This window comes from Petromyzon marinus, chromosome 58 (assembly GCF_048934315.1).
Source record: "Petromyzon marinus isolate PM22_M1 ecotype Great Lakes invasive population chromosome 58, UKy_Petmar_22M1.pri1.0, whole genome shotgun sequence".
In the NCBI taxonomy this organism is placed as follows: Eukaryota; Metazoa; Chordata; class Hyperoartia; order Petromyzontiformes; family Petromyzontidae; genus Petromyzon; species Petromyzon marinus.
In genome coordinates, this window is record NC_133724.1 from 8,948,455 (window position 1) to 8,975,950 (window position 27,496).

A 27,496-nucleotide genomic window follows, 5' to 3' on the forward strand; every position below is an offset into this window, starting at 1 on the left:
TGTGTGTGGTTGTGTACGGTGGGGAGCGGTGGTGCAGCGGTTAGCGCTACGCTGCGGTGCTAAGCCGGCGACCCCGAGTTCGATTCCCCGCTCACGGTCACCAACGCCGGTGACGATTATCTGAACCGGGTCCTGGGCCTCCCCTAGGTCGACTCGGCCTCAAATGAGCACCTGGTGCGCTGTGTAAACATCGCCACTGGGGGAGACAAAGGCGGCCGGACGTGGGTGCTGGCCACCCACCCCGCTGCTGCTCACTAACAGCACTTGCCCCAGCAGTCTGTTACAGGCTACACGGGGGGAACTTTTGTCTTTGTTTTGTCTCCCCGGGCAGGTGATCACGCTGGAAGGCTGGGTGGACATCATGTACTACGTCATGGACGTTCACTCCTTCTACAACTTCATTTACTTCATTCTGCTCATCATCGTAAGCTGCACATCGCACTTGTGCTCACTCACCACGTGGCTTTCAGACGCGACCACATGGCTGTCACAAATGATAGCTCGACAAAGTGGCTCATCACTTTGTTCTGTCGGTGAAGTCACATAGGTAGAAGAAGTGCAAATAAAAATTAAATAAAGTGAATGAAAACAACGCGACGTCTCACAAGCGGTTTTCCTTTAGAGGCTGACTCCTTTCCCGTTGCCTACCACTCGTGTTGCGATCGAAACTTCATTTAATTTTTATCATCATTTTTTTCTATCGACGTGACTTTACTGAAAGAACCATAGAACATGAATATTCCTGCAGTCACGAAAGTTTAACGTCAAAATTTAAATACGTGATGTTGATTCTAAATATTGGGGGGATAGCCGGAGGACCCGGAGAAAAATCGCGGGGAGAGAGAGAGAGACGCAGACTCCAAATATACAGCAGCAGGCGTCAGGGTCAGGATCGAACTCACGACCTCCTGCATACCAGGCGAGGTAGTTAACATCTCATAGCCACCGTGATGATGATGAGAGAGACGCAAACTCCAAATATACAGCAGCAGGCGTCAGGGTCAGGATCGAACCCACGACCTCCTGCATACCAGGCGAGGTAGTTAACATCTCCTAACCACCGTGATGATGATGATGAGAGACACGCAAACTCCAAATAGGCAGCAGGCATCGTCAGGGTCGGGATCGAACCCACGACCTCCTGCATACCAGGCGAGGTAGTTAACATCTCCTAGCCACCGTGATGATGATGAGAGAGAGACACGCAAACTCCAAATAGGCAGCAGGCATCGTCAGGGTCGGGATCGAACTCACGACCTCCTGCATACCAGGCGAGGAAGTTAACATCTAGCCACACACGCACGCACACACACAGACACACAGACATACGAACAGACGCACAATCAACGCAGAGCGCAGCCACGCTTCGGCCTCGCACCGCTCCGAGCGTCTCTCCTTCGGGCTGCGTTTCTCTGTCTCCTCTCCGCGTTGCTGTCGACGCGTTTTGATTTAAAGGGGCTGACCAAAAATATAAAAACCCGGCCTCCCCTCTTCGCCTGTCAGCCGCAATCAGCGGTGGGGGCCTCAAAGTGTTCCACCTGCGTCCCAGGGTGACCCGCCCACAATATGTGTGTGTGGCCGTGCGTATGTTCGTGCGAATGGCCGTATTTATGTTTGTGCGAATGGCCGTGTGTGTGGCCGTGTGTGTGGCTGTGTGTATGGCCATGTGGCTGTGTGTATGGCCATGTGGCCGTGTGTATGGCCATGTGGCCGTGTGTATGGCCATGTGGCCGTGTGTATGGCCATGCGTATGTTTGTGCGTATGGCCGTGTGTATAGCCGTGTGGCCGTGTGTGTGGCCGTGTGGCCGTGTGTGTGTGGCCGTGCGTATGTTCGTGCGAATGGCCGTATTTATGTTTGTGCGAATGGCCGTGTGTGTGGCTGTGTGTATATGGCTGTGTGTATGGCCATGTGGCCGTGTGGCCGGCTGTGTGGCCGTGTGTGTGGCTGTGTGGCCGTGTGTGTGTGGCCGTGTGGCCGTGTGTGTGGCTGTGTGTGTACAGCTGTGTGTGTGTACAGCTGTGTGTGTACAGCTGTGTGTGTACAGCTGTGTGTGTGTACAGCTGTGCGTATACAGCTGTGTGTGTGTACAGCTGTGTGTGTACAGCTGTGTGTGTACAGCTGTGTTTGTGTACAGCTGTGTGTGTACAGCTGTGTATGTGTACAGCTGTGTGTGTACAGCTGTGGGTGTGTACATCTGTGTGTGTACAGCTGTGTGTGTACAGCTGTGTGTGTACATCTGTGTGTACAGCTGTGTTTACAGGTGTGTGTGTACAGCTGTGTTTGTGTACAGCTGTGTGTGTACAGCTGTGTGTGTGTACAGCTGTGTGTGTACAGCTGTGTGTGTACAGCTGTGTGTGTGTACAGCTGTGTGTGTACAGCTGTGTGTACAGCTGTGTGTACAGCTGTGTGTGTACAGCTGTGTGTACAGCTGTGTGTACAGCTGTGTGTGTGTGTACAGCTGTGTGTGTACAGCTGTGTGTGTACAGGTGTGTGTGTACAGCTGTGTGTGTACAGCTGTGTGTGTGTACAGGTGTGTGTGTACAGCTGTGTGTGTGTGCAGCTGTGTGTGTACAGCCGTGTGTGTGTACAGCTGTGTGGCCGTGTGGTGGTAGATGGGAGTGTAGCATCACAGCTCGTGGTGTAGCTCCCAACGTTATTGCTGGACGTGTTCTCACCGCACCGGACCAGACCCCACCACCACCACCATCACACCCAGCGTCGCTTTCGCCCCAACTTCTTATAACCTCAGTTTAACACGTAGGCTTTCACGACCAATGTAATCCTTAATAGAGGTTTTTGGGTTAGATCGCGTAAATATATAAATGTTGTGTCGTTAAAACCCGCCACCACCCGACACAGCCAACTAGTAAGGGTTGTCACGTAAACATAACGTGGCCAATTCGTCACTAGCACAGCATGCTGGTGTGTTGGAGAGCCAAGCCACAACATTTACAAACTGAGTACGACGTTTCGCCAGTAATTACACCCAGCTTCATCAGGCGACAGCCAGATTTGTGGAGAAGTCCACCTGTTTTGTTCCTTATATATAGAGGCTTAGATGTGTTGACCACGCTTCTGCACTCTTGCACAATGTAACTCCCCCCCCCCCCCCCCCTACATTCCGCCGTGTGCGTGACACCCCACAGGTCGGCTCCTTCTTCATGATCAACCTGTGCCTGGTGGTGATTGCCACGCAGTTCTCCGAGACCAAGCAACGTGAGTGCCAGCTGATGCGGGAGCAGCGCGCCCGCTTCCTTTCCAACGACAGCACCCTCGCTAGCTTCTCGGAGCCGGGCAGCTGCTACGAGGAGCTGCTCAAGTACGTGGGCCACGTGTACCGCAAGGCGGCTCGCCAGGCCCGCCGCGCCTACCGCGAGTGGCGCCGCCGACGGAGACGCAGGAGGAGTTTCGGCGGCGGCGGCGTCGCGAGCGCCGGGAGCGTCTGCGCCGGAGGGGAGTACGGCGTCGGCGCGGAGTACGCCGGAGGGTTTTGCTCGGCGGCGTGGGACCGGCGGCGAGGGAGGGCCGACGGCGGCGGCGCGGCCGGGGCCGCCGCCGTGGCGTTTGGCCGGAGGCGGCAGAGGCCGGCGAAGGAGTCGGCGGAGAGGAAGAGGAGGCGGCGGAGGAAGAGGATGCGCTCGATCCACCACCTGATCCATCACCACCACCACCATCACCACCACCACTACCACCTCGGCTCCGAGCAGCAGCAGAAGACGGATAAGCTCGTCGCGTTTGGCAGCGGCGTTGGCGGCGGCGGAAACGCCAACGGGAGTTCCCGGCTACTCGGGAGCGAGCTGGGAAATTTGCGCCAAGCGTGCGGCGAATGCGGCGGTTCCAACAGCGGCAGCAGCGGCGGCGGCAGCGGCGGCAGCAGCGGCGGCGGCAGCAACAACGGCGGTGGTAGCGGTGGTGGCGGTGGCGGCGGCGGCGGTAGCAGCAGCGGTTCGGCGCGTCCCTCCAACAGCCTCGTGGTGCCAGTAGGCCCGAGCCTGCAGCAGGCCTCGAGTTCGGAGTCGGTGCACAGCGTCTACCACGCGGACTGCCACCTCGACGCGCTGCCTCTCCGCCACTCGCCGGCGGCGGCCTCCCCACGCACCGAGTCGCTCCGCTCGGTGGCGCGGATGAGCGCCGCGGCCGCTGCCGCCGCCGCCGCGGCCGTGGCTCAGGCCCAGGGAGGAGGCCTCCCCGGCGGAGAGGCGCCGGCGGCGGGGGGTGCCGGCGCCGGCGCCGGCGCCTGTCGCGCGGTGGTGGCGGCGGCGGTGTCTGACGGAGGGAAGGAGAAGAGGGTTCAGTTGGCGCCGCCGCCGATGGATCCGTACACGAAGCTCCAGCACTTTGTGGGAGCTCGCAGTGAGTGCAGCCATTGGCTCGATCTTCCTCTCTTGTGCGTACGCATGCATGTGTGTGTGTATGTTGGTAAATTGAGCTTCTTTTGCACCGTATGTAGCCAGCCGTGATAATAATGTCGTGTATAGTGTGGTGTACAGTAGTGTATAGTCTTGTGTGTTGTGTAGTGTATAGTATAGTCTATTGTGTAGTGTATAGTGTAGTGTATTGTGTAGTGTATAGTGTAGTATATAGTGGTGTATAGTGTAGTGTATAGTCTAGTGTATCGTGTGGGGTATAGTAGTGCAGTGTAAAATCTAGTGAATTGTGTTGTGTATAGGAGGGTGTATGTATGTTGAACTTCTTTCGCACCGTGTGTAGCCAACCGCGTTGATTGGAGGTCATTATGAGACCTCCTTTGCCAGTAACAAGATATAGGAATAGGTTTTACCCTGTTAACTGGCACAAAAACTGACACCTTTATTCAAGGCATGAAGTTTGCAATAACCACGACACAAGCAGTCAAAATGCCTTGAATAAAGGTGTCAGTTTTTGTGCCAGTTAAAAGGGTAAAACCTATTCCTATGATTGGAGGTCGTTGTGGTTGTTGTTGTTTACCGAGCCGCCGTGTCCCACTGCTCTCTTGCCACGCGGTCATCACACGGTGTGCCGTAGCGCCGGCAACTGCAATGCGTTGCGATTTAGGTTCAATCGCACTGAGTTGCAGTGGGACCTGCGTTTGCAATTGCATCGCGCTCTTTCAACACTGCATCGCGATTACAACGCAAAGTGCTGCGGTGCTGACTCCCACAATGCATTGGAATTAATTATAATGCATTGCATTGCGACACCTACTGGATTGGCATTGCAGTGCACTACATTGCAATGCTGCATTGAAGTAGAGTGCATTGCAATTACAGTCCAATCAAATGTGCTGCAGTTTTGCTCCCACAATGCACAGCTGCACTCCTGACATTGACTTTATAATATTTTTCTTACGCCAATGTTATCCCGACTGATCGCCCCTTCAGCATCGTAGACCAATGCATTGTTAGAACGCGACCCTCGGGGAGGCGGATATCACACAACTGCCTCCGACCGTGTTAGGAGACGTAATTTTGCGTGACATTATGCGGTGACGTTGTCGCGTGGCGACATTGACATCATCGCACCGACGACGGGGGACGTGGGCGGCGTTGGCGATCGCCGTGCAAGGGAGCGAGCGACGTGCGAGCGATCGAGCTTCCGTGCTCTGTGGCTGTGGTTCTTCTCCCCTTCCCCAGGTTCGTGCTGCGGAGGGGGGGCGCCCCCCCTCTCGGTGTCGTTTTCCGCAGGGGCGGCGCGTGGCGACGTGTTGCCCTGCAAGCTGGAGAAGTGCTCGCTGTGCGCGGAGGCCGTGTCGGCCATGCGGCGGCACGCCCAGCGGGACGATGACGACGACGACGATGACGACGACGACGACGATGACGACGACGACGACGACGACGATGACGACTTGTGTTCGGATTCGGAAAACGACGAGAACGAGAATTTCGAAGGATACAATTCGGATGTGGATCGAGACCGGCGAGAAGAGGAGGAGGAGGGGGAGGAAGAGGACGAGGTGAGGGCTTTGTGGATCCTGGCGTGCTTTGCCGGGGGTTTCTCATGCTTGTTGATCGGTCGGTAGCACGTGTTAATATAGAGAGAGGACTGCAGAGCTCAGGCCATTGCTTGTGGTGCCGGGCGGTCGCTTGTGCCACCCACTTTGTTCAGGATTTCTCACGCCTCCGAGTCGTTCTCTGTCGACGACGACGCGCAGTGGCGGCGTAGCCGTGCGCGTCGCAAGTTGTTTTTGTTTAAAGAAGGGCTAAATTAAAAAGTTAATTATTTTATTTGTGTACCAGGTGAGAGGCCACCCATTGAGCTGTTCTGTAGCTCTTTAATCAGAAGCGACCACCTGCCTATCATCATCATCATCGTGTGGGAACTTGTAGCAACAGCCAAAGACTGTAACATGTGTGACGTTGATTCTAAATGTGGAGGAAAAAAGCGGAGGACCCAGGTAAAAATCCACACAACCACGGGGAGACACGCGAACTCCAAATCGAGGTGATGTCAGGTTGAACCCACGAACTCCTGCATATGAGGCGAGGTAGTTAATCTCTTAGCCACCATGATGAGATGTTAGCTCCACATATACAGCAGGCGTCAGGGTCGGGATCGAACCCACAATCTCCTGCGCACCAGGTGAGGGAGTAATCATCTCACCCAGCCACTGCGGCGCTTTTTAAAACTGACTGACCCAACCGATGATCGCGACGGCGACGAGGATTTGAATTGGTGCAGTACACGTGGCGAGCAATTATCTCTGACCGTGCAAAACCCCCGATGGGCAAACCTAACAGACGGTGCTCACTTGCCGACGGACGAACATCTGGGCTCGCGAGTCCCCGTCCTCGGGGCCCGAGTCTCCACCACCCGCGAACACCGTCCTGCCGGGGGCCGCTGGCCGACTGAACAAACTCTCGCTGTCATCGCAGGCCCACGTCGCCGCACGTGGCGGTGCCGGCGCTGGCGCCGGCGAGTGCGTGTACGAGTTCACGCGCGACGTCGTGCACTCGCGCCCGCACCACGCCGGCTGGAGCTTGGGGCACTGCGGCGATCGCTCGGCGTGGGACGCGGCGGCGGCCGCGGCCGCGTCGGCGGCGGCGTCGGCCGCGGCGAGACGGCAGCGGGCGCAGCTGACGCAGCAGCAGAGGAGGAAGCGGAGGAGGAAGAGGAGGAGGCGAGGGAGAGGCGAGGAGGATGAGGAGGGCGACGGTGGCGGCGGTGCCTGCCGGCGTTGCCTGCGCGCCCTCGCGCACTGCCTCCGCAAGATCGTCGACAGCAAGTACTTCAACCGGGGCATCATGGTGGCCATCCTCATCAACACGCTCAGCATGGGCATCGAGTACCACGAGCAGGTAACCGCCGTCACCGCATCGACCTGCCTAGCGCCACCCTCGCCAACACGAGCAGGTACCACCGTCACCGCGTCTACCGGCCTAGCGCCACCCTCACCCACACGGGCGTGGTGCTATTGCTCCTTGGAGTGTGCCGGCGATGATTATCGCGTCGCGCCCAACAAGATGCCAGGCATTCCTCGGCCGCCACTCAATCACTCCCCTCCGGCCACCGAGCGCCCGCTGTCGCTGCTGCTGCCCATCGCTCACCTTTCCCTTATCCGTCCGGGTGATGGCTGTAACCTGAGTGCCTTGGGCTGTTTAATGGTCTGAAGCGAGTTATTCGCCTTAATTGAATAAGTGGAGAGGTGCGTGCTTGCATTTATTTATGTTTGCGCGCAACATTCCAGCGGGCACACCACTTGAAAGAAAAACACAAACCCCACTCCTTAAACGGTGCATTCCCTGGGGCGGCAGGTGACCCCACCGGCTCAGAGGTCAGAGGGGCTGAGTTCCCCGCTGCTCAGGGTCCTGGTGTCCAACCGTGGCTTTTGATTGCCCGGCCGTGGTTTCAACAACTCTGAGATGCTCAGATCGCCACTGCTCAGGGTCCTAGTGCTCAACCGTGGGTTTCGGTTGACCCGGCCAGAGCAATTCTACTTTGGCTCTTGAGTGCATGAGTTGATGCGTGCACGCGTACGGTAGAGAATCGCAAGAGAGATGCATAGATTCACACAGAGACCCACAGACTCACACAGAGACCCACAGACTCACATAGAGACCCATAGATTCCCACAGAGACCCATGCATTCGCATGAAGACCCATAGAATCATCTAAAGATCCATAGACTCGCATAGAGACCCAATCGACTCGTATAGAGACCAATAGATTCACGTGTAACTAGTTGTCATTCTAAGTTCACGTCTTGCTACCTAACACGAGTCCCACGTTGTGTGTGCGTGCGTGTGGGGAAGTCATCAACGGCTGTCCTGCGTATAGACTCGCGCCATTCCACGGTAGAGGAATGTGGAATTTCCACCAGCGGCTGGGCGCGGCGGAGAGCATCAGACGAGCGGCAGCGCCTCGGCGGGGAGAACATTCTCTCTCTCTCCCCCTTGGCTTGTAGCTTTTTTTAGACGGCGGCGAATCAGAAGAGATATCGGAGCTGTCGACAGCCGCGATGTCGGGGTGGGGGGGGGTGACGGAAATTGATCGGGTGGACAACGGGTGGACAACGGGTGGACAACTGGACGTGAATCAATATTCATGGAGAGCAAGGATCGTGGAGCCTACGTGGGCTCAGGCAAATTACTATATTTGTTTTACTGTTCTGCCACGCGTTAAACAGAGGTGGGGGTTTAGTTGTTGTTGCTGTTGTTGGGTTAGGTCGCGTGAATGTGTTGTTGTTAAATGCCGCCCTCCACCACCCGACACGGCCAGTTAGTAGAGGCGTTGTTGCGCGAGCGGAACGTGGCCAATTCATTGCCAGTTCAGCACCACACGGGTTGTGTGTTGGAGAGTAAACCCACCACAGCAATTACAATTATAGTATAGTGTATAGTGTAGTGTATAGTATAGTCTATTGTGTAGTGTATAGTGTAGTGTATAGTGTAGTGTGTAGTGTATAGTGCAGTGTATAGTGTAGTGTTTAGTGTAGTGTATAGTGCAGTGTATAGTGTAGTGTATAGTGTAGTGTATAGTATAGTGTATAGAGTAGTGTATAGTATAGTCTTGTGTAGTGTATAGTGTAGTGTATTGTGTAGTGTATAGTGTAGTATATAGTAGTGTGTAGTGTATAGTGTAGTGTATAGCGTAGTGTTTAGTGTAGTGTATAGTGTAGTGTATAGTATAGGGTAGTGTGTAGTGTATAGTGTAGTGTATAGTGTAATGTTTAGTGTAATGTTTAGTGTAGTGTATAGTGTAGTGTATAGTGTAGTGTATAGTGTAGTGTATAGTGTAGTGTATAGTGTAGTGACGTTTTTCTGCCAGCATCAGTGGGGTATTTAACCAGACAGATGAACCGTCCCCAGCACGGGAACGTAGAATGTCCAGCACCAGCTCGCGTCAATCTCACGGGGGAGAGAGAGACACGCGAGAGAGAGACACGAGAGAGAGAGACACGAGAGAGAGACACGAGAGAGAGAGAGAGACACGCGAGAGAGAGACACGGGAGAGAGAGAGGGAGACACGAGAGAGAGAGAGAGACACGCGAGAGAGAGACCCACGCCGTGCCGGCCTTCAAGGAGCAGTGGGCGCTGGAGGAGGCCGTGTGCTCGGTGGCAGATGACGGAGAGCTCTGCATGCAGATCTGAGCTACCCGTCGGAGGCCGTTTGACTGTGGGAAGGGCTGCGTGCAGGTGCAGCACTTGTCGTAGTTATATATATATAAAAAAAGAGAGAGACAAATGGAGTAGGAAGAGAGGGGGCAGAGAGAGAGAGGGGGGCAGAGAGGGGGGTAGAGAGAGAGAGGAGAGGCAGAGAGGGGGGTAGAGAGAGAGGGAAGGGGTAAGGAGAGCAGAAAAAAATATTTTGTTGGGTCTTTCATTTCAAAGGGGGGGGGGGGGAGTTTAGATAAAGCAAAGCATAAAAAACAAAAAAACGAAATGATGAACGGAGCAAAGTGCCGACTACACCGAGCATCTTCTTGTTTCCTCTGATCGTAAAAAAAAAGAGAGAGACACGCGAGAGAGAGAGAGAGAGGAGACGGGATTCGTTTTGCCGGGATAAACCATTTAAAGGGAATAAGACCCCGCAGCGCTTCTGGATTTCCGGATGTCATGGAGATGGATTTGGCGGTCCTGGGCTTGCGAGCGACGATCTCCGATTCGGCGCAAAGCGGTGCCCGGACAGACGGGGTCGGGGCGCCGCGCCTCCAACCATCCTCGCCCTCTGGCAGCAACACCGTAAATGTTTGTGCTAACGAGGCCCTCCCTCCCTCCATCCCTCTCTCTATATATCTAAGTATCTCTAGGAGTTTTAACGTATCTGCATGAGTTTCTATGTGTCTCGATGAGTCTCCTAGTCTCTGTGTTTCTATGAGTCTCTGAGTCTCTATTTATCTCTATGAGTTTCTACGTATCTCTATGAGTCTCTATGTATTTCTATAGTCTCTATGTATATCTACGAGTCTCTATGTATCTCTATGAGTCTCTATGTATCTCTGAGTCTCTATGAGTCTCTATGTATCTCTACGAGTCTCTATGAGTCTCTACAAGTCTCTATGAGTCTCTATGAGTCTCTATGTATCTCTATGAGTCTCTATGTATCTCTATGAGTCTCTATGTATCTCTATTATTCTCTATGTATCTCTATGTATCTCTATGAGTCTCTATAAGTCTCTATGTATCTCTATAACTTTAATTCGTGGAATGGGCCAGCCGAAGATATATAGAACACCGACAGCGCTGCCATGTGAAAGGTTCACATAGAGACCCATAGACTCCCATAGAGACCCATAGACTCACATAAAGACCCATAGACTCGCATAAAGACCCATAGACTCACATAGAGACCCATAGACCCACATAAAGACCCATAGACTCACATAGAGACCCATAGACTCACATAGAGATCTATAGACTCGCATAGAGACCCATAAACTCACACAGAGACCTATAAACTCGCATAGAGACTCATAGACTCACATAGAGAGCCATAGACTCACATAGAGACCGATAGACCCACATAAAGACCCATAGACTCACGTAGAGACCCATAGACTCACATAGAGACCTATAGACTCGCATAAAGACCCATAGACTCACATAGAGACCCATAGACCCACATAAAGACCCATAGACTCACGTAGAGACCCATAGACTCACATAGAGACCTATAGACTCGCATAGAGACCCATAAACTCACACAGAGACCTATAAACTCGCATAGAGACTCATAGACTCACATAGAGAGCCATAGACTCACATATAGACCCATAGACCCACATAAAGACCCATAGACTCACGTAGAGACCCATAGACTCACATAGAGACCTATAGACTCACATAAAGACCCATAGACTCACATAGAGACCCATAGACCCACATAAAGACCCATAGACTCACGTAGAGACCCATAGACTCACATAGAGACCTATAGACTCGCATAGAGACCCATAAACTCACACAGAGACCTATAAACTCGCATAGAGACTCATAGACTCACATAGAGAGCCATAGACTCACATAGAGACCCATAGACTCGCATAGAGACCCATAGACTCACGCAGAGATGGTGCGTCACGTGAAAACTCCATAAATCATTGTCGAGCCGGGCGGGAAATGAAACCCCACCCGTTTTGGCAGCCGAGCCTCGGCCCCACGCTTCCGAGTTCACAACCGACGGCGGCTGTCGGAGACTCCGTGCCGACACGACCGAGCTGCAATACGACGCGGCCCGAGCCCCGGGGTCTGGGAGTCGCGCATCCTCGCGTCCTGGGGCGACCGTCCTCGTCGGCGGCGGGCACGGAGCGCGAGCGTGGCCGGCGGCCTGGGTCCCTGACAGCCGGGGTCTCTGTCCTCCACAGCCGGCCGCAATGACCAATTCTGGCCTCGACATTTGGAGTACCCCCCACCCCCCCCCCCCTGAGCGCCCTCCCTCAGGAGGCCTCTGACCCTCCGCGTCAGAGGCCCCTCGCCCTAGAAAGGGGTCTCCGTGTCGGCGGCGATCGTGACGGCCCCCGCGAAGGGGGGCCCCGTGGTGGGTCACGATTTGGATGTCACAGCCGTCCCCCCGGCCATCGACGGACGGACAAAACGAGCTTACTCGCTCGCTCTGCGGGTGCGTCGTAGTCGGTGTATTGGTGCGGGCGATTGAAAGGGGGCCACCGGCTCAAGGCTCTCGAGCTGGCGCGAGCGATCGAGTGGTGGCGTCGGCCAGTGTATGTGTGTGTGTATGTGTGTATGTGTGTGTGTGTATGTGTGTGTGTGTGTATGTGTGTGTGTATGTGTGTATGTGTGTGTGTATGTGTGTGTATGTGTGTTTGTGTGTATGTGTGTGTGTATATGTGTGTGTATGTGTGTGTATGTGTGTGTATGTATGTGTGTGTGTATGTGTGTATGTGTGTGTATGGCTGCTTTGGGTACGCGGTCCAGACCTCCCCAGAGACCCTGGCTGACAGAGGAGGTGTTCAGGATGGTTGAGAAAAAGCGACAGGCCCACTGTCATCGGCTACAGAATCCCACGTCAGAGAATGAGGAGGCTTACCGCAGCCTTCGCTCGGAGGTTCGGAGAGCCGTGAGGCGCTGCAAGGATGGGTGGTGGTCGCGGGTTGCTGAGGAGATGGAGTCTGCCTCTGTGGCCCGTGATCACAAATCTCTATTTAACTCCATCAAAAAAGTTACCTGCAGCGCCACACCTATTACCATCATTAGGGGAAAAAACGGTGATCCAATCTCCGACCCCCAGGAACAGGTTCGCAGATTTGCTGAGCATTTCTGTGAGGTCCTGGGGGAGGGAAAATCCCTCAGCCAGGAAAACATCGTGGCACAAAGTGAGGATGACCCTGCTGAGGCTGCGGTGCCTCAAATATTGGAAGAAGTCACCCCCTGTGAGTGGCTGGCTGAGGTGCCATCTGCTGAGGAAGTATTGAAGGCGATCCGGAGTCTGAGACCAGGAAAGGCAGCGGGCAGAGATGATCTCCCAAGCGAAATACTGAGGGAGGGTGGCGTTTGTGCACAGACTGCCCTATATGACATCATAACAACAGTCTGGACCACTGGACGGGATTGGAAGGATGCCCTGGTGGTCCCCCTTTTTAAGAAGGGGGACCGCACAGACTGTAACAACTACAGGGGCATCTCACTCCTCAGTGTGCCGGGAAAGGTCCTGGCAAGGATTATTCAGCATCGCCTTGCCAGGCACGCTGAGGAGCGGCTTGCGGAGCCCCAATGCGGTTTCAGGAAAGGGCGGTCCTGCACAGATGCCATATTTTCTGTCCGTCTGCTACAGCAGAGGTGTAGGGAATTCCAACAAGACCTACATCTCTGCTTTATTGACCTGGTCAAGGCCTATGATACCATCAGTAGGCCTGGGCTCTGGGTCGTTCTTCGTGCTTTTGGAGTACCTGACCCTCTGCTCACGATCATTAAGGACCTTCATGATGGTGAGCAGGCCCGGGTAAAACTACGTGGCCGGGAGTCAGAGCCATTCCCTGTACACCTTGGGGTGCGACAGGGATGTCCTCTGGCTCCCACATTATTTAACATCTATTTTGACCACGTAGTTCGTGAAGCCTTCAATAGCTGTACCGGGGGAATCTCCATATGGTACAGATATAATGGGAGGCTAATCGATGCCCGGGTGCTGTCAAGGGATGGCTCCCTATTGCTCAACCAAGTTATATATGCTGATGATTTGGTAATAGCTGCTCAGTCAGAGGAGGAGTTGGAGACGCTGCTGCTGAGACTGGAGCGTGCCACTAAGAGGTGGGGCCTTACCATCAGCCCCACCAAAACTAAGCACCTGCCTGGGTATTTTGTACCATCGGACACTCCACCCCCACAACTCCCAATCGGTGATGGGGCAGTTGTGGAGAGAGTGGAGAGTTTCCCATACCTGGGCAGTGTGCTTGTGACTGGCTCCAGTTTAACAGCAGAGGTCTCACTCCGAATCAGTCGAGCGGCAATATCTTTTCATCGGTTGCGTAACGCTGTGTGGAAGTTACCTGGTCTGTCGCTCCGCACTAAGCTTCAGGTCTTCTCGGCCACGGTCATTCCCTCCCTTCTCTACACTTGCGAAACGTGGACCCCCCTAATGGAACATCTTCGCCGGTTAAAAACATTTAGGCTGGCCTGCCTACGATCCATCCTGGGTTTAACCAGACTGGATTGTGTGAGGAGCTCACAAATCCTTGAAAGATCTGGGCAAGGTCCCATCGGTGAGCTCCTCCGGCGGGCAAGGCTGCGATGGCTGGGTCATGTAGCCCGCATGCCCAGCCACCGCATTCCGAAACAGCTTTTGTTCGGCCGGATTGAGGGGGCTAAGCGGGTGCGGCACGGGCTAGAGAAGAGATGGAGTGATGTGGTACAGGAGGACGTGGAGCTGAGTGGACTTGCCGATAACTGGTACCAGCGGTGTCAAGATCGGCCTCTGTGGAGGAGGCTCGTGAAGGATGCTACTGGGCAGTTGGAGGTAGTCGCCCTCCAACAACAACGGAGGGCGGAGGAGCGATGCTCAGAACAACGAGCGGAGCGCCGGGTGGCTAAAGCACAGCAGGTTGGCACAGTAGGGGGCACAGGTGGTGCATCAGCCAGTCATCTCAGTCAGTCGACCCGTGGCACCTGGGTCTGCCCCGTGACCTCCTGCCAGCGGGCGTTCGACACTTCACGTGGCCTCAGGGTGCACATAGCCTGGCACAAGCGTCGTGGTGACGTTACCGCCACTTAGTGGCGAATGGCGGTTGTTGTTGTTGTATGTGTGTGTATGTGTGTGTGTATGTAGCGTCTGTGTATGTGTGTGTATGTGTGTGTGTGCCACGTGCGTGCGCGTGTCTGTCCGTGGATTAATAGACTTAGGCGCCCGGATGAACACCCATGTGTGTACGTGATCCTGCGACGCGGGCTGGTGTTTGGATTAAGTGAGGCCCTCCATTGCAAACAACACGTGCCGGCAAAGTGCATTTGGAAAATGTTTTCTTTGTGCTGCGCGCGCGTGCGTGCGGGCGCGCGCGCGCGTGTAACGGGGACCGGTGGCGGTGCAGTTTGGCGCTCTGCGCTACGAACCTGGCGACCCGGCTTCGTTTCCCGCTCATGGCCAACAACGGTGACGATTATCTGAACCGGTCATGGGCCTCCCCTGGGTCGACTCAGCCTCAAATGAGTACCTGGTGCGGTGTGTAAACATAGCCAGTGGGGAGACAAAGGCGGCCGGGCGTGGTGCTGGCCACCCACCCCCTGGTCTCCGGAGCTCTCACCTGGACAATCAAAATCAACGGGAACACTCCGCAGCGCAGGGGGAGAACGCGACAAACTCCACACACAGAAGAAGAAGACAAAGATCCCCCGAGTAGCCTTTAACGGTCTGTTGGGGTCAAGTGGTGGTGGCCAGCACCACGCCCGGCCACCTTTGTCTTTCCTCGGGGCGATGTTCACACACCGCACGAGGTACTCGTTTGAGGTTGAGTGGGATGCCGGTTTCAGATAATCGTCACCGGTGTTTGGCGGCCGTGAGCAGGGAATCGAACTCGGCTCGCCGGGTTCATAGCGCAGCGTGGCGCGAACCCGCTCCGCTCCCCCCACACACCACGCGCATGTCGTACTTTTAGAACAGTTGACAGTTTTGCGCGGTGAGAAGTGATAGCCAGCTGGAAATGAATCATGAATGCCCGACTCTTTTAAAGGGTCGTTTACGGGGGAAGGTCGTGCTGAAAGTTAACTACCTCGCCTGGTGTGCAGGAGGTCGTGGGTTCGATACCGACGCCTGCTGTATATTCGGAGTTTGGCGTGTCGCTCTCTCTCCCCGTGGTCGCGTGGATTTTTATTCGGGTTCTCTGGATGTTCGTTCGCGGCATTTAGAATCACCATCACGCTGCTGCTACTGCTGCTGCTATACATTTCCACGCGATGATGACGTTGGTGGATGATAAGCCCGCTTTGTCGAGCTATTGTTATTATTATTGCTGCTAATACTACTGCTGATGATGTTATTGCTGCTAATACTGCTGCTACTATTATTATTGGTGCTAATACTGCTGCTATTACTATTGCTGTTGATACTGCTGCTGCTATTATAATTGCTGTTAATACTGCTGCTGCTATTACTATTGCTGTTAATACTGCTGCTGCTGTTATTATTACTGCTAATACTGCTGCTACTACTATTATTGCTGCTAATACTGCTGCTGTTACTATTGCTGTTAATACTGCTGCTGCTATTGCTATTGCTGTTAATACTGCTGCTGCTATTATTACTGCTAATACTGCTGCTACTATTATTATTGCTTTTAATACTGCTGCTACTATTACTATTGCTGCTAATACTGCTGCTACTATTACTATTGCTGTTAATACTGCTGCTACTATTATTGCTGCTAATACCTCTGCTGCTATTACTATTGCTGCTAATACTGCTGCTAATACTGCTGTTATTACTGCTGCTGCTATTACTATTGCTGTTAATACTGCTGCTACTATTATTGCTGTTAATACTGCTGCTGATGATGTTATTGCTGCTAATACTGCTGGTAATATTATTATTGCTGTTAATACTGCTGCTACTATTACTATTGCTGCTAATACTGCTGCTGCTATTATTATTGCTGCTAATACTGCTGCTACTATTACTATTGCTGTTAATACTGCTGCTACTATTACTATTGCTGCTAATACTGCTGATGATGTTATTGCTGCTAGTACTGCTACTACTATTACTATTGCTGCTAATACTGCTGCTGCTACTACTATTATTGCTGCTAATACTGCTGCTACTATTATTATTGCTGCTAATACTGCTGCTACTATTATTATTGCTGATAATACTGCTGCTGCTATTATTATTGCTGCTAATACTGCTGCTACTATTATTATTGCTGATAATACTGCTGCTACTATTATTGCTGATAATACTAATGCTACTATTATTATTGCTGATAATACTGCTGCTGTTAATACTGCTGCTGCTATTACTATTGCTGCTAATACTGCTGCTACTATTACTATTGCTGATAATACTGCTGCTACTATTATTATTGCTGCTAATACTGCTGCTGCTATTACTATTGCTGTTAATACTGCTGCTACTATTATTATTGCTGTTAATACTGCTGCTGACGATGTTATTGCTGCTAATACTGCTGCTAATATTATTGTTGCTGTTAATACTGCTGCTACTATTACTATTGCTGCTAATACTGCTGCTGCTATTATTATTGTTGCTAATACTGCTGCTACTATTACTATTGCTGCTAATACTGCTGCTACTATTATTATTGCTGCTAATACTGCTGCTACTATTACTATTGCTGTTAATACTGCTGCTACTATTACTATTGCTGCTAATACTGCTGATGATGTTATTGCTGCTAGTACTGCTGCTACTATTACTATTGCTGCTAATACTGCTGCTGCTACTACTATTATTGCTGCTAATACTGCTGCTACTATTATTATTGCTGCTAACACTGCTGCTGCTATTAATATTGCTGCTAATACTGCTGCTACTATTATTATTGCTGATAATACTGCTGCTGCTATTATTATTGCTGCTAATACTGCTGCTACTATTATTATTGCTGATAATACTGCTGCTACTATTATTGCTGATAATACTAATGCTACTATTATTATTGCTGATAATACTGCTGCCGTTAATACTGCTGCTGCTATTACTATTGCTGCTAATACTGCTGCTACTATTACTATTGCTGCTAATACTGCTGCTACTATTATTATTGCTGATAATACTAATGCTACTATTATTATTGCTGATAATACTGCTGCTGTTAATACTGCTGCTGCTATTACTATTGCTGCTAATACTGCTGCTACTATTACTATTGCTGCTAATACTGCTGCTACTATTATTGTTGCTAATACTGCTGCTACTATTATTGCTGCTAATACTGTTGCTGCTATTACTATTGCTGTTAATACTGCTGCTACTATTATTATTGCTGCTAATACTGCTGCTACTATTACTATTGCTGCTAATACTACTGCTACTGCTGCTACTATTATTGCTGTTGATACTGCTACTGCTGCTGCTACTATCATTGCTGCTAATACTACTGCTGCTATTATTAGTACTACTAATACTACTGCTGCTGCTGCTAATATTGCTGCTAATACTACTGCTGCTGTTATTATTGCCACTAAGACTACTGCTGCTGTTATTGGCTGCCACTATGATTGCTGCTAATACTACTGCTGCTACTATTATTATTGCTACTAAGACTACTGCTGCTGCTGCTATTATTATTCTTGCTACTAAGACTACTGCTGCTGCTACTATTATTATTGCTACTAAGACTACTGCTGCTACTATTAATGCTGCTAATACTACTGCTGCTACTGTTATTTGCTGCTACTGTTATTATTGCTACTAAGACTACTGCTGATGCTGCTACTATTATTGCTACTAAGACTATTGCTGCTGCTGCTGCTACTATTATTAATGCCAATACTACTGCTGCTGCTACTATTATTGACTGCTACTATTATTGCTGCTAATACTACTGCTGCTACTATTATTATTTCATTACTACTGTAGTGGGTTCAACTTAGTCGCAGATGTACACTTGGAGGCAACACTTTCATTTAACACCAACACACGGGTTAACTGCCCCTTAACAGAATAACAACCACCAGGCTAACTACACTAATTACTACACTACACTAGTTACTACACTACACTAGTAACTACACTAGTTACAACGTAACGAGCTATTATGGACCGGGACCGCAGTTCGGGTCCAGGTCCACGTGTTGGAGACTCGGTAGAACGTAGGACGAAGATGAAGGTTTCTTCAGGATGAACAACAACGCCGGTCCCTCTGGGGGACCCGGCTTATATTCTCTGCGGCGTTGCTGGCTCCGCCCATGGCCACGACCACCTTCCAGAATCCTCGAGCAGGATCTGGACCCCGACCACGTGACCACTGCCAGCCCCCACTTGGGGCCCCTCTGTCGACTTAACCGGTCACGTGTCCTCTCGGGTGAACCAGAGTGCCATGGCCTATAGTAACCTCATTCCTCCGGCCGGCACTCCCACACCCTGTCCTGTAGGGGCTGGCACTGCACGCCAAGCGCGGTGCCATCCAGCGCTATCAATCAGCGCTCACCTGGCCCCTCTAGGGCTGGTACTACACCTACACCGTTGTGGTGTCCACGATGCCGTTACATCGCTCACCTGGCCCCTCGAGGGCCGGTACTACACCCACACCGTTGTGGTGTCCACGATGCCGTTACATCGCTCACCTGGCCCCTCTAGGGCCGGTACTACACCCACACCGTTGTGGTGTCCACGATGTCGTTACATCGCTCACCTGGCCCCTCGAGGGCCGGTACTACACCCACACCGTTGTGGTGTCCACGATGCCGTTACATTGCTCACCTGGCCCCTCGAGGGCCGGCACTGTACAGTGACATCCCGCGAGATCACTACACTACTAATACTACCGCTGCTGCTACTATTATTATTGCTGCTAATACTACTACTGCTGCTACTATTATTGCTGCTAATACTACTGCTGCTACTATTATTATTGCTGCAAATACTACTACTGCTACTATTATTATTGCTGCTAATACTACTGCTGCTGCTACTATTATTATTGCTGCTAATACTACTACTGCTACTATTATTATTATTGCTGCTAATACTACTGCTGCTGCTACTATTATTATTGCTGCAAATACTACTACTGCTACTATTATTATTATTGCTGCTAATACTACTGCTGCTGCTACTATTATTATTGCTGCTAATACTACTACTGCTACTATTATTATTACTGCTAATACTACTGCTGCTGCTACTATTATTATTGCTGCAAATACTACTACTGCTACTATTATTATTATTATTGCTGCTAATACTACTGCTGCTGCTACTATTATTATTGCTGCTAATACTACTACTGCTACTATTATTATTGCTGCAAATACTACTACTGCTACTATTATTATTATTGCTGCTAATACTACTGCTGCTGCTACTATTATTATTGCTGCTAATACTACTACTGCTACTATTATTATTATTGCTGCTAATACTACTGCTGCTGCTACTATTATTATTGCTGCAAATACTACTACTGCTATTATTATTATTGCTGCTAATACTACTGCTGCTGCTACTATTATTATTGCTGCTAATACTACTACTGCTACTATTATTATTGCTGCTAATACTACTGCTGCTGCTACTATTATTGCTGCAAATACTACTACTGCTGCTACTATTATTGCTGATAATACTACTACTGCTGCTACTATTATTGCTGCTAATACTACTACTGTTGCTACTATTATTGCTGCAAATACTACTACTGCTGCTGCTATTATTGCTGCTAATACTACTACTGCTGCTACTATTGTTGCTGCTAATACTACTACTACTGCAGCTATTATTGCTTCTTATACTACTACTGCTGCTACTATTATTGCTACTAATACTACTACTGCTACTACTATTATTGTTGCAAATACTACTACTATTATTGCTGCTAATACTACTACTGCTGCTACTATTATTGCTGCTAATACTACTACTGCAGCTATTATTGCTGCTAATGCTACTACTGCTGCTACTATTATTGCTGCTAGTACTTCTGCTGCTACTATTATTGCTACCATCACTACTGCTGCTGCTGTTATTTTCGCTACTACTACTACTGCTGCTGCTGATGTGTGTGTACGTTGAACTTCCTTCGCACTTGCACCGTGGACGTAGCCAACTGTGCCAATCGGAGGGGCGGGAAATGTCCAGATGTTCAGTTGGGGCACGACGTGGGGTCGAGAGGTTGCTGACGGTAGACCCCTGCCCCCCCCCCCCGGGATCGCAGCCAGACGAGCTGACGAGCGCACTGGAGATCAGCAACATCGTCTTCACGAGCCTCTTCGCACTGGAGATGGTCCTCAAGCTCCTGGCGTTCGGTCCCTTGGGGTACATCAAGAACCCCTACAACATATTCGACGGCGTCATTGTCATCATCAGGTGAGGCATGGCGAGATTTACGATGGATAAATATAAAATCAAGACGAAACGTTTCCACGCGAGCTCGCCACATCTACAGGGCCATCCCAGTTGTATCTCTATTGCGGTATCGGTAACGGTCAAAAGGAAGTAACCAGCTCGTTTTGGTTTTCACGCGGAATGTATCGCTGCCGAAAAGGTTAAAAAAGGCCGATTCTTTATGGCAAGAAAGATCCCATAATGTAGCTGGTCACCCCGAGCTGAAAATGTCCTGACAGTGGCATTGTCTTTGTGCTGTTCACCTTTTGGCGTCGTCCTCTGGTCTATCACTGTTTGAGACGAGGCTCTAAAGAAAGCCGTCTCTGGTGTGGGCCAATCAGTTTCAAAGACAATGCACCATCATATAATTACCAGAGCATATTTCATCGTTTGTATGTTCACCACAAGTATGTGTGGTCAATGCAGACATGATTCCTTGCAAAATGGTTTCAGTTTGGTGTTTGAACATCTTAACGCAACTGTTTTATTGCCAGAAAGGGTGAAACCTATCCTTATATTTTGTTACTGGCAAGGGAGGTCCCATGGTGTAGCTGCTCACCGCGAGCTCTCAATGCACTGATAGTGGCGTTGTCTTTGTGCTGTGTTCGCCTTTTGTCGTCCTCTGGTCTAACACCGTTTGAGATGAAGCTCGAAAGAAAGCCGTCTCTGGTGTGGACCAATCAGTTTCAAAGACAACGCCAAATACTACCAGAGCATGTTGTTTTTGTTTGCATGTTCACCACACACGATTCCTTGCAAAAGGCTTCTGTTTGGTGTTTTAACATTATAACGCAACTGTTCTATTGCCAGAGGGGTAAAAGCAATTCTTATGAAGCCGATTCTGTTGAAGTTTTTGTTCCCGTCGTTACGATTCTGGCAGCAACAACAATTATATAAATGATCCCCTGGGATATTACAACTGCTCAACCCGAGCCGTTAATAATAACTTGCGTTTGTTTATAAGGCGCCTTCCACCAATGTCTCAAGGCGCCTTGTAAGTAAGAACAAGGATGAGGAAAGGGCCAAAGAGAGACAGAGAAGCTAAATGGAATATACTGACTTAAGAAGATGCGGTTGTAAATGACGACACTTTCAAGTATCAACATTGTCGGATAAACCAATTCCCAGCGGTCGGGGTGGGGGGTGGATTCCGCAACCGTGGTGCAGGCGCAGCAAGGTGCCCGTATTGAAACGGCTGATACGCGGCATGGACCTGAGCACTCAATTTCCCCCGTACAAGAATACGGGGTAAAGCGTACGGGTTGACACGCTGTGACGCACGCGGGCAGACAACGACATCACCTGCCGTTCGCCGCCAAAGTTGCGGCGACTTGACCGCGTCGCCCGTCCCAGGCCCCAACAAGGTCTGAATTGGTCTGTAATAAGCTAGGGGCACTGATAAGGGCTCGACGGCTACGGTGTGTCCGAGCGCGTCTCTCTCTCTCCAGCGTGTGGGAGATCGTGGGCCAGTCAGACGGGGGGCTGTCGGTGCTGCGCACCTTCCGCCTGCTGCGGGTGCTCAAGCTGGTGCGTTTCATGCCCGCGCTCCGGCGCCAGCTCGTGGTGCTCATCAAGACGATGGACAACGTCGCCACCTTCTGCATGCTGCTCATGCTGTTCATCTTCATCTTCAGGTGAGTGCACCCGCGACCCCGCCGACCCCGCCGACCCCGCCGACCCCACCCGCCCACTCACACACGCCGTAACACGAACCATAACACAGGCGGTAACACAAACCATAACACAGGCGGTAACACAAACCATAACACAAGCCATAACACAAACCATAACACAGGCCGTAACACAAACCATAACACAAACCATAACACAAACCATAACACAAGCCATAACACAAGCCATAACACAAACCATAACACAAACCATAACACAAGCCATAACACAAACCATAACACAGGCCGTAACACAAACTATAACACAGGCCGTAACACAAGCCATAACACAAACCATAACACAAACCATAACACACGCCATAACACAGGCCATAACACAAACCATAACACAAACCATAACACAGGCGGTAACACAAACCATAACACAGGCCGTAACACAAACCATAACACAAGCCATAACACAAACCATAACACAGGCCGTAACACAAACCATAACACAAACCATAACACAAACTATAACACAGGCCGCATGGCAACCCGGTTCTCCTCACACGAACGCTTTGTATTTGCTGCCCCTCCGTCTGCCCCCCACCCCCATCTGCCCCCTCCGCCCCGTTGCCTTGCTCTGCTGGGCGCAAAGCATCCTGGGAATGCACCTGTTTGGGTGTAAGTTCAGCCGTCACCTCGACAACGGAGACACCGTCCCAGACCGCAAGAACTTTGACTCCCTCCTGTGGGCCATCGTCACCGTCTTCCAGGCGAGGCCTCACCTGCCTCTGTCTGTCTCTCTGTCTATGTGTGTGTCTGTCTGTGTGTGTGTCTGGGTGTGTGTCTGTGTGTCTGTCTATGTGTGTGTGTGTCTGTCTGTGTGTGTGTCTGTGTGTCTGCGTGTCTCTGTGTGTGTGTGTCGGTCTGTGTGTCTATGTGTGTGTCTGTCTGTGTGTCTGTGTGTGTGTCTGTGTGTCTGCCTATCTGTGTGTGTGTCTGTCTGTGTGTCTGTGTGTCTATGTGTGTGTCTGTCTGTCTGTTTGTGTGTCTGTGTGTATGTCTGTGTGTGTCTGTGTGTGTGTCTGTGTGTCTGCCTATCTGTGTGTGTGTGTCTGTCTGTGTGTCTGTGTGTCTGTCTATGTGTGTGTCTGTCTGTCTGTGTATGTGTGTCTGTGTGTCTGTGTGTCTGCCTATCTGTGTGTCTGTTTGTGCGTTTTTCTGTGTGTATGTCTGTGTGTCTGTCTGTGTGTCTGCCGATCAGTGTGTCTGTGTGTGTGTGTCTGTCTGTGTGTCTGTGTGTGTTTGTCTGTCTGTCTATGTGTCTGTCTGTGTGGTCTGCCTATCTGTGTGTCTGTGTGTGTCTGTCTTTGTGTTTGCCTGTGTGTCTGTATGTCTGTCTGTGTATCTGACTGTCTGTACGGCAAGTCCTCGCTTAACACGCAGCGGTGTTCACGCGACAATGCCGTTCTTCCACGAGGGAAGGCTTTTTGCACAACAGGGAATGGACACCCCATTATAACGCGGGAAAATGCTCCTGTTATAACGCGGAAATGTGCCCCTGTTATAACGTGGAAATGTGCCCCTGTTATAACGTGCAATGTGCGCACCACTCTAACACGCGACATGACCATTCTAACGCGGTTTCTGAGCGGTCAACGACGAACTACTTTCTTGAGCTGCGCGGTCGAACGGTATACAGTGATCTGTCCTGCCACCTCACTGCGTAGTAGTCGTGGTAGTCGTAGTATTTGTGGTAGTCGTGGTATTTGTGGTTGTCGTGGTATTCGTAGTAGTCGTAGTATTCGTGGTAGTCATGGTAGTCATAGTATTCGTGGTAGTCGTGGTATTTGTGGTAGTCATGGTATTTGTGGTAGTCGTGGTATTTGTGGTAGTCGTGGTATTTGTGGTAGTCGTGGTAGTCATCGTAGGCGTAGTATTCATAGTAGTCTTGATAGCCGCACTATTTGTGGTAGTCGTGGTAGTCGTGGTAGTCGTAGTATTCGTAGTAGTCGTAGTATTCGTGGTAGTCATGGTAGTCATAGTATTCGTGGTAGTCGTGGTATTTGTGGTAGTCGTGGTAGTCGTGGTAGTCATAGTATTTGTAGTAGTCGTGATAGCCGCAGTATTCGTAGTAGTCGTAGTATTTGTAATAGTCGTGGTATTCGTGGTAGGCGCAGTATTCGTGGTAGTCGTGGTATTCGTGGTAGTCGTAATATACGTTATCGTTACTGCCCGTGGGGAAATCGCCTCTGCTTGGCACGGCGCTCTTCAGGACTGCGTCTGCCCCTCCCAGGGCGCTCAACGGGAACTCGGCGTGCGTAGCCTCGGGTGAGCTCGCGACGGCCGTGTTCGAGGCACTGAGCCGGGGACACTGACATCGAGGGTTCGAAGGCCCGGCTCCGGTCGTCTCTCTCCCTCAACAAACCTGGGTTCGGAATCCAGGTTTCTCGGCCCGCCGGTCATTCAACCCGAGGCCCGCAGGCGCGGCGAGCTGGCGGCCTAGGCCCCAAACGGGCTGGTAAGCGAGCCGAGTTCTCAAACGCGATGTCGTCGTCGTCGTCGTCGCAGATCCTGACGCAGGAGGACTGGAACGTGGTGCTCTACAACGGCATGGCCTCCACGTCGCCCTGGGCCGCGCTCTACTTCATCGCCCTCATGACCTTCGGGAACTACGTCCTCTTCAACCTCCTTGTCGCCATCCTCGTGGAGGGCTTCCAGGCCGAGGTGAGCGCCGTGCGTGCGTGCGTCCGTCTGTCCATGCGTACATCTGTCCGTGCGTCTGTCTGTCCGTCTGTCAGTCAATGTGTCCGTCTGTCCAGGCGTCCGTTCGTTTGTCCATGTGTGCTGCACATGTGTACGCATGTATGTACGAGCACCTGGTGAGCGTGAGGGTATCCGGCGAGTGTGAGTGTGTCCGGTGAGTGTGAGAGTGTCCGGTGAGTGTGAGAGTGTCCGGTGAGTGTGAGAGTGACCGGTGAGTGTGAGAGTGTCCGGTGAGTGTGAGAGTGTCCGGTGAGTGTGAGAGTGTCCGGTGAGTGTGAGAGTATCCGGTGAGTGTGAGAGTGTCCGGTGAGTGTGAGAGTGACCGGTGAGTGTGAGAGTGTCCGGTGAGTGTGAGAGTGTCCGGTAAGTGTGAGGGTGTCCGGTGAGTGTGAGAGTGTCCGGTGAGTGTGAGAGTATCCGGTGGGTGTAAGAGTGTCCGGTGAGTGTGAGAGTGTCCGGTGAGTGTGAGAGTATCCGGTGGGTGTGAGAGTGTCCAGTGAGTGTGAGAGTATCCGGTGGGTGTGAGAGTGTCCGGTGAGTGTGAGAGTATCCGGTGAGTGTGAGCGTGTCCGGTGAGTGTGAGAGTGTCCGGTGTGTGTGAGAGTGTCCGGTTAGTGTGAGAGTGTCCGGTGAGTATGAGAGTATCCGGTGGGTGTGAGAGTGTCCGGTGAGTGTGAGAGTATCCGGTGAGTGTGAGAGTGTCCGGTGTGTGTGAGAGTGTCCGGTGAGTGTGAGAGTGTCCGGTGAATGTGAGTGTATCCGGTGAGTGTGAGAGTGTCCGGTGAGTGTGAGAGTGTCCGGTAGGTGTGAGAGTGTCAAGTGAGTGTGAGGTTATCCGGAGTGTGTGAGGGTGTCCGGTGAGTGTGAGAGTGACCGGTGAGTGTGAGAGTGTCCGGTGAGTGTGAGAGTGTGTCCGGTAAGTGTGAGAGTTTTCGGTGAGTGTGATAGCGTCTGGTGAGTGTGAGAGTATCCGGTGGGTGTAAGAGTGTCCGGTGAGTGTGAGAGTGTCCGGTGAGTGTGAGAGTATCCGGTGGGTGTGAGAGTGTCCGGTGAGTGTGAGAGTGTCCAGTGAGTGTGAGAGTATCCGGTGAGTGTGAGAGTGTCCGGTGAGTGTGAGAGTGACCGGTGAGTGTGAGAGTGTCCGGTGAGTGTGAGAGTGTCCGGTAAGTGTGAGGGTGTCCGGTGAGTGTGAGAGTGTCCGGTGAGTGTGAGAGTATCCGGTGGGTGTAAGAGTGTCCGGTGAGTGTGAGAGTGTCCGGTGAGTGTGAGAGTATCCGGTGGGTGTGAGAGTGTCCAGTGAGTGTGAGAGTATCCGGTGGGTGTGAGAGTGTCCGGTGAGTGTGAGAGTATCCGGTGAGTGTGAGCGTGTCCGGTGAGTGTGAGAGTGTCCGGTGTGTGTGAGAGTGTCCGGTTAGTGTGAGAGTGTCCGGTGAGTATGAGAGTATCCGGTGGGTGTGAGAGTGTCCGGTGAGTGTGAGAGTATCCGGTGAGTGTGAGAGTGTCCGGTGTGTGTGAGAGTGTCCGGTGAGTGTGAGAGTGTCCGGTGAATGTGAGTGTATCCGGTGAGTGTGAGAGTGTCCGGTGAGTGTGAGAGTGTCCGGTAGGTGTGAGAGTGTCAAGTGAGTGTGAGGTTATCCGGAGTGTGTGAGGGTGTCCGGTGAGTGTGAGAGTGACCGGTGAGTGTGAGAGTGTCCGGTGAGTGTGAGAGTGTGTCCGGTAAGTGTGAGAGTTTTCGGTGAGTGTGATAGCGTCTGGTGAGTGTGAGAGTATCCGGTGGGTGTAAGAGTGTCCGGTGAGTGTGAGAGTGTCCGGTGAGTGTGAGAGTATCCGGTGGGTGTGAGAGTGTCCGGTGAGTGTGAGAGTGTCCAGTGAGTGTGAGAGTGTCCGGTGAGTGTGAGAGTGTCCGGTGAGTGTGAGAGGGTCCAGTGGGTGTGAGAGTGTCCGGTGAGTGTGAGAGTGTCCGGTGAGTGTGAGAGTGTCCGGTGAGTGTGAGAGTGTCCGGTGGGTGTGAGAGTGTCCGGTGAGTGTGAGAGTGTCCGGTGAGTGTGAGAGTGTCCAGTGGGTGTGAGAGTGTCCGGTGGGTGTGAGAGTGTCCGGTGAGTGTGAGAGTGTCCGGTGAGTGTGAGAGTATCCGGAGTGTGTGAGAGTGTCCGGTGAGTGTGAGAGTGTCCGGTGAGTGTGAGAGTG

General features: G+C 51.7%; 1 protein-coding gene across 8 annotated transcripts in view; it reads left to right on the forward strand.

Moving 5' to 3' along the window:
* The window catches only part of LOC116955176 (voltage-dependent T-type calcium channel subunit alpha-1G-like), a 269,045-nt gene that overhangs the window by 144,239 nt on the left and 97,310 nt on the right, over positions 1-27,496 (forward strand). For all 8 annotated transcript variants that reach the window (XM_076052903.1, XM_076052904.1, XM_076052906.1 and 5 more), the window contains exons 8-15: positions 332-424; positions 3,149-4,355; positions 5,615-5,934; positions 6,854-7,276; positions 20,758-20,909; positions 22,376-22,561; positions 23,199-23,316; positions 25,115-25,270. In XM_076052903.1, the coding sequence (XP_075909018.1) occupies positions 332-424; positions 3,149-4,355; positions 5,615-5,934; positions 6,854-7,276; positions 20,758-20,909; positions 22,376-22,561; positions 23,199-23,316; positions 25,115-25,270 (2,655 nt within the window). The remainder of the gene's footprint in view (positions 1-331; positions 425-3,148; positions 4,356-5,614; positions 5,935-6,853; positions 7,277-20,757; positions 20,910-22,375; positions 22,562-23,198; positions 23,317-25,114; positions 25,271-27,496) is intronic.